Source organism: Sinohyriopsis cumingii, chromosome 3, assembly GCF_028554795.1.
Source record: "Sinohyriopsis cumingii isolate HCF-2022 chromosome 3, ASM2855479v2, whole genome shotgun sequence".
NCBI classification, from domain to species: Eukaryota; Metazoa; Mollusca; class Bivalvia; order Unionida; family Unionidae; genus Sinohyriopsis; species Sinohyriopsis cumingii.
Genome location: NC_142963.1, coordinates 103,661,399 through 103,673,813, shown reverse-complemented (window position 1 = coordinate 103,673,813; position 12,415 = coordinate 103,661,399). Strand labels below are relative to the sequence as shown.

Genomic DNA, 12,415 nt, shown 5'->3' with positions numbered 1-12,415 from the left:
AAAGTGATTCCTGGCGCAATAGGTGTCAATTGCGACTCTGCGGATCTGGTGAATCCGGCATTTGGCGAGGCTTATGACGCTTCAAGTCGGGCAACTGATCAGATGGATCAACAGTTTGACGTTAACATACAATACAAGGTAAGCATACCGCTGAATGTACACATCAACAATAAAGAATTGTAATTATTTATAACATTTTAGCTTTTAGTTACCCGTTTATTATAATTTCCCAATTCAATGCTTTCAGAATGCCGAATCGGCAGCAGCTATTTTACTTCAAACGTTATAGTGGCCATTTGTGCGAACGATTGTTATAATGATAAAATCTGGCGGTAAGCCTGATAACAAATCGCCAATGATTTATTTTGCAGCGTAGTAGCATTACTATATATTTGAGGGATTTCGCTTTAATTTTTTTTTATACCGAAGATGTGTTATTGTTTCGACGAATCCAATCTGAATCGAAATACAAATTATTTTTTTTTAAAAATTGAATGACCATACAGACACTTTTTCAGGGCATTTTGAAAACTTTAGTTGTATATGAATAACTGGACAGGACATTCATATTCGTCAACATGTACACATTATTCTAATACCAAACGAATTGTTTTCTTTTTGTAGTAAAAATTATGTGCCAAACTCACGCCTGAAAATAGCAAATCCGGAAAACACAGTCGTTACTAAACTTTCTTATCAGCGCATCACACCATTCATCAGTTACAGAATGTCTTATGCGTCCGCCTTTTCGTCTGTCTGTCCCTCCTTTGACTTGCCGTACATTATTTTGGTAGGAAAACGTTATTGAAAATAATATTATTTCTGAATATTTGCTGCTTCCTTTTTCAAGAGTTCCATTATGTAGATAAATACAAGGTATCATAGTAAATAATGAACTAAACAGACTTCTTTGCGTTGAACATTTGAGGAACATTTATTATCAACGCTTTCTTTTTTGTTTTAGTTTTTTTCCACTGAATTCTGTGATCGTGCTATAAAATTGATGGAACACGAAAACGTCATATAATGCATCGATTACTAACGTTTGATTTCGGTTGATAGAACAGATTCATCAGTCACATTAAAATAAATAAACACCTTAGTCTGCAACATTGGTCAATATCATACAATCTTATATCTACCCCCATAAAAAGTCAGTAATTGCGTCGTGTGCCTAATGTTTTAGATGCTGGCTGAATTATGTGAAAGAATAAATACAGAGAAATTGAGAATGGATAATATATCAAAAATTAATTTGATATATTAAGCGACAGTTACGTAAGAATGAGTATTCACGTTGTACACTAGAGTAAAGGTATATTATTAATTTCATCAAACAATAAGTTTGAATATATTTGAAAATAACCCACAATGATTTGGGCATTAGATTTTAATAAGTCAAATGAAAGATTAAATAGATCTAATGCCCCTCTTCAAAACGCAATAGGTGCCCCGGTTTTCTCGCATTTACCAACCACTGCCATCTCACCACTATCCATGTGGGTTCGAGTCTGGGGTTTGGCCAATAAGAGTATTTGAGAAAGTGTGCCAGTAGATTCCCTTGAGTCGCTGGTTCTTACCGAGATTTTCCTGCTTTCTGGCCGCCATTTAAAGTCAATAATGGATTGAGAAATGGCGTTAAGCCCAAATCAACAACAGCAAGAATACGCGACATTTTATTAAATGCGTCTCTATTTAAATAAAGAAGATGTTGAGATAGAGTCTCCACCAGACTATTTTAAATAAATAAAAACTTAATATATAGAGAATTTAATTTCGGTATGGAGAACGATATTAACACAAAAAAGTTGTACCGGATATATTGCTTTGTTTTTCATTAGATAGAGCAAACTCCAGAGGATTTCGACTATTCCAGCGCTGAGGAGAGGCGGAAGAAAACAATGCACGAATTCAGTCAAAGTCGCACATGGGTAGACTTTGTCGTGACGTGCTTAAATCGACTTCTGGCTTTTAGCTTTGTTCTCGTCATTTACAGGTAAAGACAAACATAGGCATGTTGTCACATCAGGGATATGCAATCGGTCAGTCAGTTTCAAATTTAGGGGTCAGGATCTGCATAGTATATTCCTTACAAACAAGTAGAAGGACAGACGTTTCCAAAATGTTAAATATAAATTTACGACGCTAAATATGTTGATGAAAAGTCATTTGACGTTTAACCTGTCAATGTAAAAAAAAAAAAATTCCCCTGTTTCTTTTGAAAAAGACTGACTTACGTGTATTACATTAGGTCATCATATAGCTTTCGATTTATATGTAAGTATGGATACTGGCCAGAAATTTATAGCTAGTGGTATAGTTTCCTGTTTACGTTCGAGTTTGTTTTATAAAAGGTTTTGTTCTTGCTGCCTGAAATAAATCATCACTTACTAAATGTTTCAAATCGTGTTTCTTTTATTACCGTCATTAGAATATAAAAAAGTCAAATTAATTAAATCTGATAATTGACACCAGACCTGAATTTCGCCCTATAAACCATAAGCCTTGCATTCAACAATGTTGCACTAATTTCACCAAGATAAGAGGTAAAAATTTAACTTAAGACAATCTGATTAGTAATTTATAAATCCTGCTTAAATTTCAGCGAGTCCGATTTTTGGAATCTAGACTTAAGTTTATACCAAGACTTGAGTTATTTTAAGCTGAGCTGGATTGTCAAATAACTAAGTCTGACATAACTTGAATAATCAAGTATTAGTCCAGACTTAGTAATCATTATTAATGAACCTGGGACCTAGTGTGATAAAAGTTTACCTCAGTCTGCAAAACTGATTTGTGTAACCTTTTTACTCATGTTTTTAAATTCTAATAGTACTTATGCTTCGAACTACAATGCCTGGTGATATTTTATTTTTCCTTATCACCATGTTAGAAGGGCTCATTTTGAACAACACTTTAACCTAATGTTATCAGTAATAAGCATTATTAGAGTGGTTTATATGCTAATTTTAGAGCTTTGTCTTTCCTAAATCAATTTAGTCCTAATCTATTCATGTAATGATTTTTTATATTAAAAAATACACAATAAATGGAGAAGCTTTTGTATGCTCTTTCTAATTTCTTTCCTATTAAGGTTACAGTCATAGCAGTAAAATTGGATTAAACTGCTTTTCAACTTACGTTCCTTAGCAAGAATATATGTTAAATCCGCCAAGGTCATTGGAAGGTTAGCTTGATTCCTTGAAAATTTAAACAGACATTTTATTTGGTTAAATTTTGCACGAAAAAGTCGCTAGCCAACATTTCTTGGTTTGTTGGTTTAAGTTGGTAACATGTTATACATACTGGGTTTGGCATCTAGATATAAGAGAAACTAAATCATTCGAGTTAACGTGTGATCACGTACAGCTTTTGACTAAAAATAGAGAGAAAATATACAGTACTGAAGAAACAAACGAATGTATTATATAACTAGCGTTGTCAATTTTCCATGGATGTGCTATTTTGTTTTTTCTATCAATACTTCGACGTATTTCAGGGCATACAAGTACAACAAGAAATATCTGTCTGACTTCCGGTTCGACAACTGCTATGTAACCTCTTACTTCCGGAAAATAGATGCAAGGCGTCTCGTGCAGGTAAAACTATCAAATAGGACATACTATCGAAAACCCCAGCGCAATTTCCTCTCAAACAACAGACGTATCACATAATTGAAAAGAAAACGATATTTTATCTCTATCTTTGATATGATTGTACGTGCATCTAAACAAATTTCATTCGGTTTTCACAAATACGGTTCACATATCTAAATACTGTAGTCTGAAAAACAAAATCAAACCTTTCATTTTCAGGTTTCTTCTCTTCGCCGAAAAAGTATTATTACGAGTCTATGCTCTTAAAATAAGTAACAGAAAATAGTGAAAGACAACAAGCTTTGTAAAATTTTACAAATAATTTATTTCCCTAGAATACAAAGTAAAAATGAGAAAAAAAGAATTTACGGTATTGCGATTTAATTCCAAAATAATCCACGAATTAAATACACATGTCCTAGCAATTTAAAGTCCTGAATAAAATTCAGTAAAAGTCCCTAAGTCCCGAAGAGATTTAAAAATGAAAGCGATAACGTGACTGTTAAAGCTTATGGAGTGCTGATATGTCAACAGTCTCTTGCTGAATCACAGAAACACTATCCCCGGTTTGAATTCAGTACAAATTCCAGTGAATGTCTTTATCCAAGAATTTTATTAGAGCACATGTATTTACAGAGAAAAAAATCACTTGAATTCAATAATTTGAAGAAAATAAAATTCAGCCAAAACCTGTAACAACATAATACAACCTGAAGGTGATAGATGTTAAAGCACGACTGACCAAATCCTCACAGTTACAAGATTATATATTTCTCTACTTGACCTCAGGTCACAATTAGCATTTTCTAAAACAGACCATTACCTTATGAAAAATAACCTTCTAGAATGATCTAATGAGCCTTGTTTATTTATAACACAACAATCTGTAAAATTCACTTAGGAATCTCCAAAACGCTGACCCAAATCAACATATTTACTCCTTGTTTACCTGAATAATAATCCTGATATTACGCTCATACACGTAGATAATAATTTAGCTATGTAATAGTTGTTGACACAAATGAAGAAAGAAAAAACATATCCAAAAGTCAGTCAGGTCAAGCAGAAATGAACTCAGTTTTTGACCATGTCAAATCCAACATACAATGTTACATTATAATAGCATGTAATGAAATAATTTTTAAAAAAAATAACAATAAACAATTTAATTAAATATACATAACAATATAAATATAGTTCCTTTAACATAAAAAAGGACTGACCAGGTTTATGAAGTCTTTCTTTATATTTGGACAGTTTCATAAATTAGAGTGAACACACGGACATGTGAAAAGTAATTGAGATTTCTTTGTCATGGAGAAGAATATAATTGCTTATAATTCGTAGCAACTATTTGGTAGAACTGGGTGAGGACTATTTTTTTCTTCGGATGGGTGAGCGTCTTTATTTGATGGTAGGCTGCGAATTTCTGGATTTGCTAAGTAAAATAAAAGCGACAATTCACTGGAATGAAATAATTTAACTGCCGCGTCCACAACAAGATAAACGTGAAATTCGAAACTATTCTTAGATGATTTACATGGCTGTAGTAAAATACTGCCTTGTGTCAAAGCCGACTCCAGTTCAAATCCAAAAAGGCAGAAATATTCTTTCCTTAATGTGCTAGTTTGCTTTGAATTCGGAAGTATTATTAAGTAACTGTTTACATTTTCTGTTTAAATAATCACAAAGTGCAGCAGAACATAAACGGTAAGCCATGGATTGCTACTTGAATCTGTTTTGCAGACTACGCACACAATACATCTTGCTGGCCAATAGGTCTGAGCATAAAATCTAAAGGCACATTGCTTGATACGAGTTAATAACATATAACATATATATTTCATCTTGTGGCTAAAAATGTAAGTATTTTCACCCATTTGTGATGAAATATATCCGTTATTCGCTCGTTTTAAGGAAATATCATGTATATCTTTGTTCAGTTACCTCCTTTAGCATCCAAAAACAGATCTATATTTTGACTATGAGTATTTTATATTTTCTTACATTTTGTCTCAGAAGAAGAAAGCACTCCTGCCATTGAAAAGGACAGAAGCGAATGAGTGCATAACCCCATACAGTTTGAAGATGATGAAAGTTGAAAGGAGAAAATTGGTCAGTATGGCAAATATATCATTTATTTTAGATATTCACTGCATAAAGCTTTGATTTTTCTTGTTATATAAAGTGTGACAGGTCTTTTTACTAAATGGTTGTTTAGCTGACTGACATATGCACGTGACTATTTCAGAGTTAACTACTAAGGTAGTTTTAACCATTATTTTTATTCATTTCAAATTAATAACTTATTTTACACCAAATGCTAAGTTATTAAAGTAATCGTTATGGATCTATTACCGAGACAATATTTATGGAAAAACTTTATAAGAATTTATTTTCAAATATTGGGTCATTCTAGAAAAAGATCAAAAATAAATTGGAGGTGGCAATCTCCCATTTTGAAATACCTGAATAGGTATGACGTATTCACTCGCTCATTTTGGAATACCTGTATAAGTATGAATTATTCAGCTGCAGATACACAAAAGCTGGACATGGGATTTACAATGGTAGGTGTCCATTTAAGGTTAGTGGCTTCCTCCGGGTTCTCTAGTTCTTCCAGCATGACAAATCACATTACGACATCTGAGCCGTCGAGAGATTCGTTGTTTGTTTAAGTTAGAAGAAAGTTGTATGCAATAGACGTAAAAACAAGTTTAAACATTAAAGCAAAGTCCAATAATATTCATGAATTGTATTTCTTAAACCGTTTGCAGATTTGTTAAATTTCCTAGGGTAGAGGAACGTTTATTCTTTTGGCGAGAGCGTTCTTGGCTGCCATGATCTTCAGTACTGACTATCTGCTGTATAGTGCCCTGGATATCATTCGGAGATACAGCAAAGTCGATTACAAGCAGACTGGTAATCCATTTATTTATTTATTCTGTTGATACTATTGTAAACTTGGGTACAAAGGACTGGCGAACTCTGGTTCTAGATATGTATAATCCCTCTAGGTACATCGGCCGTCAGTGCAATACCTCGATGGCTTTACTTTGTGTAATTAAAAATAAAGGCCACGGGGAAAGCTAAGATTTTCCTATAAGTTTTATCGGACGGTATGAAATCGTAGGAACTGCTTTATGAATTTATTCATAAGCCCGACAGTTTACTTTTGAATGTACCCAGATACGATGAGTTTAGTGACACGAAGTTCATCAACTGGATATCTGAAGAAGACACTACTGGCATCAAGGGGAAACTCAATACGAATCCCTCTAATATATATATATATATATATATATATATATATATATATATATATATATATATATATATATATATATATATATATATATATATATGAATATTGAATACGGTTTAATGTTTGCTAACATTTGTCAGAGCGCGAGGGAACAATTTAAACTTGTGGATTACAGGTAACTTTTTTATTCTTCCATTAATAATTAATAATTACAATACTAATCTACTAAATATCTACAAACACGATATTTTAAAGAAAAAATGAAACCTATCTTTCTCAAGCAGCACGTGAAATTAATGTCTACGTATAGATGACGCTTCAAAGGTATACATCTAACCATTAGAATCCGTCCCATTTTGTAAGAATGAGTCAAAGAGTATGCAAAGCTAGCAAAAGTTAATAATTTGTTGTTAATCAGAGGACACTTTGGTATTTGAAAACATATCGCGACTTTTAATAATAGCTAAAGTTCAATGCCATCTGTAACATATAATAGTTAAGTAAAACCATGTTTAAAAACATATTGTTTTGAAATACTTTATCTAATTTACATACTATCTCATGTTCAAAATAATAAAACAAATAATAATTTTCTATACAATCGTTGAATTTCTTTTGTAGCAACCATCTTATTTTGTTCATTTTTTGAACATAACCGATTCTGGAAAATAGAAAGTATGACTGAAAGAGAGTTGCTCAGTGTAATAAATCTTATTTCAGCTACACATGTTCACTTTTTTGATGAGACATCGTCCCTGTAACATCTTTTGCAGGCATTAACCACATAGATATACAAGTAGGAGGAAAGGGGTTTATGAGTGACGTTGTGAAACTTTTCCTTGAGGCATTTAATACCAAGCATGACCTACAGCAAGTGACTACAAATTATGGTAGGCTTTTGAGGTTCTGCCCGATTTTTTATATTCTCTTTATTTATCGGTGTCATTTCTAAATGAGCGCAAATTTTTATGAATGGTATGGAGCTCGGGCGAAACTTGAAAACTTAAGACATTTTAGTACAGTTTCCATATTAAAGAGCCCTTAGAAGTCAGTGTTTTTGGAAATAATACTTCATTTAAATCTAAAATCATTTCATTCTTGTAAAGTTGATTTGATGGCCTCAATACAATAGTTTCTCATGAAATGTATATATACATGTATCAACTTTACTCTCTCTCTCTCTCTCTCTGAATATTATCGATGCTCCTCCAGTGTACCAGTGTAATTATCACAATATATTTACAGTAAGATATCGTGCAATCTGGATTTATCCTGGCTCTATGTGTATCCTGAATATATATTTGATTAGCACTGTCCATACAAATTTCGAATACATTCAAGTAATTTCTTGTTACATTTTGTGTGTTTTTGGGAGACGGTCTTCGATTTTTGTCTGTGACATACTTGTGCATATTATGGACAAGTTTACAAATACTTTCGTCTTGTTTGTTATATAGTACGTATGTTTAGAAACATGTGTTGGCTTTCGTCATACGTGCATGAGATGCGTAATGACGAATATATCGAGGCTGGTAAAAAAATCTCTTCCAAGTTTTACGTGTATCTTTGGCTCCGATGGTAAAGTTAGTAAACTTACAATATTCAAGAGCTATGCTTTTGAAAAATAATATAAAATATCTGAAATCACATTTCAACGATGTGAATGATTATTCCACGAATGATAAAATGACTGATGTTTAGGATTTATATCCAAATAGGCTTTTGGTGAAATTATTAAGACCGGTTTGAGTATGGCATAACATTAGTGAACTTTTATCACTAAGCGTTGGTAAGATCTCTTTTGCAATTATTTTTTTAATTTTTTAAATTCAATAAAAATGATAAAATCAATTTAGTTTTAACAAAACTTTCTTGCAATTTTAAATAATAGAATGCCTTCCCAGACCCAAGAAGCTTGATGATGTCTACTACATGTACGTTTTTGGTATTTATGGAATAATGTGGCTTTTGGCCTTTTTGGAAGCATATGGACTTAGGCTTAGACGATTGATTGCTTCTTTCTTCTACAGAAAGGTGAGCTTTGTTACAGTATCGTTTTGAATTTATCAGACTTACAAACTTCTCATCCTTGAATCCTGCGTTGTTTTAAAATGTCTTCTAAATTTCGATATTGAATTGAACTATTTAAAGTGCCTTTAGCTGCCTACTAATGTTGAACGTACAATGAAGATTGAGACAGAGACCACGACCAATAACGTTTGGTTAAGAATAACCATCCATTGGACCCAACGATGTTAATTTCTGATTCGATGATTTTATTAAATTGGTAGCTTTCATTCCAGCATATTTAGGCACCGTTCTAAATTCGAGATTTTTAATACACGATGACAACTTTTTTATATTGCAAAGAAAATTACATGATCAACAGGTTATCACAAAACAATTTTTTTCTACCTCATACTTGGTATTTATCATCTTTTACAGCGGGAAAAGAGGCACATGTTAAACTATTTCAACAATATGCTATTTATAAATCTTCTACAGCGGGAAAAGAGTCGTGTGTTATACCATTATAACGTTATGTTATTTATCATTCTTCTACAGCGGGAAAAGAGTCGTGTGTTATAATACCATTACAACGTTATGTTATTTATCTATCTTCTACAGTGGGAAAGGAGTCGTGTGTTATACCATATTTACAATATATTATTTATCATTCTTCTACAGCGGGAAAAAAGGCGCGTGTTATATCATTACAACAACATGCTGAAAAGACGGAAAGGATACTTGCGTTTTATGAGAAGGAAAATAAAGCGTAAGGCAAAGAAAGAAGGGTTAAGAGTACGTCATGTAAACAGTTTTCTAAACGTTATATTAAAAACAACTTTCCTTTGCTTGTTTAAGAGAGAGAGAGAGAGAGGGAGGATGTAACGTATCCTCTATCATGCAATGTTTAGTTTTAAACATTATGATCATCTCATTAAAATAATCTAAACCACATGTTATAAAAATAAGGAAGTGCTGTCATTATCTGAACTAAAGTTTTTTAAATTTTTTTTTTTTTTGTATTTTCTTGCATGAAATACATGCAGAGTACAATACAACGAAATTGCATACATTTGTTTGGCTTGTAAATATTTTAAGTCTAAAGAAAGAAGAATGCATTATCGTATTCCAGTTTACCCTCGCTCTAAATTGAAGTTGACGATTGTCGCCACAATCATTCCCATTATATCCTAGTTATTAAGTTGATGATTATCACCACAAACATTCCCATTTTATACTAGTTATTAAGTTGATGATTTTCACCACAATCATTCCCATTATATACTAGTTATTAAGTTGATGATTGTCACCATGAGCATTCCAATCAAATCCTAATTATTTCTTTATAGCAGAATACCGGACCTCTGTTTGCTTTGCGACAACAGTTTCCTCGCCTGTGCAAATGTCTCAGAATATTCACTTCTACAAAAAGTAAATGTCTCATCTGCAATGATCCTGAAGGTCCGGGATTTCATTTGTGCGAGAGGAATGGGTGCAAATTCGGATATTGTAAAGAGTGTTGGGAAGATGTCGAGGTACGTGGCAAAGTGGGAACTCCATCCCAATGTCAATAAATTAACTGTTGTATCGAAATTCATACAGGTCACAGATCTATCCCATAGAGTCTATCAGTAAATAATTATCCATTACACATAAAGTCATTGTTTTCGTTGGCGCTAACCTGAACATTAGACTTAGGGTTAATTAATTTACAATACATATTTAAAACTTTACTTTATTGTAACCCTCGCCATCTTCTTTACTGCTACATAGTTTCAATTGTTTTGCGTCTGAGTATTTTGGCACTGATCGTTTACTCAACTGTAGAATACTTCGCACTTTATCCTCGTAACAGTAATGAAGTATAGATATAAAAAAAACTTACAATTTGCTGAAATAATTTTAAAAAGTAACCCAGCAACATCAACAATAGTGTTTCTTCACAAAGACTTCACAGTATTATAGAGTTTTAGTATTACCTTAACTTATTTCTTCTTTTCTTAAAAAGAATATAGGAAGTCGTGGTAGGTTATTGGATAGGGCTAAGGACCCAGGTCGTCTGCCTCGGTGAATATTTGGGAAATGCACTTACCTCTAACTTCCTCGGCATAATATAGTAAACAATGTGTTTAACGTACCTTTAAAAAACACCTATAAACCATACAACCATTTGTGAAAACCTTGGATAGTGTAATGTCAAGGTGGGTTTTTCGCCGAATTAAAAATGAAATTGATTCAAAACAAAGAGCCGTGTTGCATTATGTCACGAAAAAACAAGTTGAAATATATATTAGGTTGTCTCGTTAATAACGACCATTAGTAAAAGTCATGCAGGTCATGTATGGGCATTTACTCATCCTAAATTTAATATAAATTGTTGTTTTAAATTTTAATACTAATTTTGTTCAACTAAAATCTATTTAATCATGATTATTGAATGTTCTGCGCCTTAACTGTCATCAATAAACTTGGACCTTGACAATGGTGATCAGGTACTAAACTATGTAAAGAAAACAACAGTTCGAGTCTATTCGTCACATGCGTAGCTTTCGTTGTGACATCTTTAGGTTGCTCTCGTCCAGAAATGTCCAATACTTTTAATATTGATTTTGCTGTATGTACTTCTATGGGCGTGTAAAGAATGGCTTTCCAAAGAAATATGGATCTATGAGGATCCAAATCAAGAGAATAATTACCATTTGAAGGTATGTTGAATCAAATTCTAAAAACAAATGGTACCCATTACTGAAATAGTCGATGTTGAACGCCTGCATGTCCTGTATAACTTTAACTAGAGCTATAGAAAGAAATACCTCTAAAAACGACCAGAAAGACTTATTAAGATATTTTTGATAACGACATAGAAATACATAATAAGTTATATCTGCTAAAGACCTATAAAGATATTTTAAGTTATCTCTAAAAATGACCCAGAAAGACATACTAAGTTATATCTGCTAACAACGTATAAAGACATTTGATGTTATCTCTATAAACGACGCAGAAAGACTTAATAAGTTATTTCTGATAACGATATAGAAAGACATTAAGTTATTTCTAATAACGACCTATAAAGGCATCTTAAGTTATCTCTGAGAACGACTCAGAAAGACATATGTTGCCTCTGATAACGTATTAGAAAGACAAATTAAATTATCTCTGATAATGACATAAAAAGACAGATTAAGTTATCTCTAATAACGAAAAAGAAAGACTTATAATTTTCCTTACACAAACCTTACTCAGAAAATAATTTTTCCAACTACTTTTCTGTATATTTGTATCTATGACAGATTGCATTGATTTGCTTCCATTCTCCTTCATTTGCTAAAGTGGCAAATACAATTTGCAAACCAATTTTCTTGCTACATATTAACAAAAAGCAATTGAACATATGTATTAAAGACACCAGAATTTACACAGTCTAACAAGACGATGTTCGAGCCAAGTAGTGATTACACCTCTACGTATATTCAGCGGAAAGAATTTTCCTTGTAATATCGAGACAGTAGTTTATTATAGTACGAACGAATTCCGAGAATTTACA

At 32.5% G+C, this 12,415-nt stretch overlaps 1 protein-coding gene across 1 annotated transcript in view; it reads left to right on the top strand.

The window, feature by feature from the left end:
• The window catches only part of LOC149803437 (E3 ubiquitin-protein ligase DCST1-like), a 28,894-nt gene that overhangs the window by 14,082 nt on the left and 2,397 nt on the right, over positions 1–12,415 (top strand). Inside the window, exons 8-16 of the mRNA XM_089953144.1 lie at positions 5–138; positions 1,842–1,996; positions 3,500–3,599; positions 5,616–5,711; positions 6,392–6,518; positions 7,635–7,751; positions 8,753–8,895; positions 9,550–9,663; positions 10,218–10,403. Of these exons, the coding sequence (XP_089809270.1) occupies positions 5–138; positions 1,842–1,996; positions 3,500–3,599; positions 5,616–5,711; positions 6,392–6,518; positions 7,635–7,751; positions 8,753–8,895; positions 9,550–9,663; positions 10,218–10,403 (1,172 nt within the window). The remainder of the gene's footprint in view (positions 1–4; positions 139–1,841; positions 1,997–3,499; positions 3,600–5,615; positions 5,712–6,391; positions 6,519–7,634; positions 7,752–8,752; positions 8,896–9,549; positions 9,664–10,217; positions 10,404–12,415) is intronic.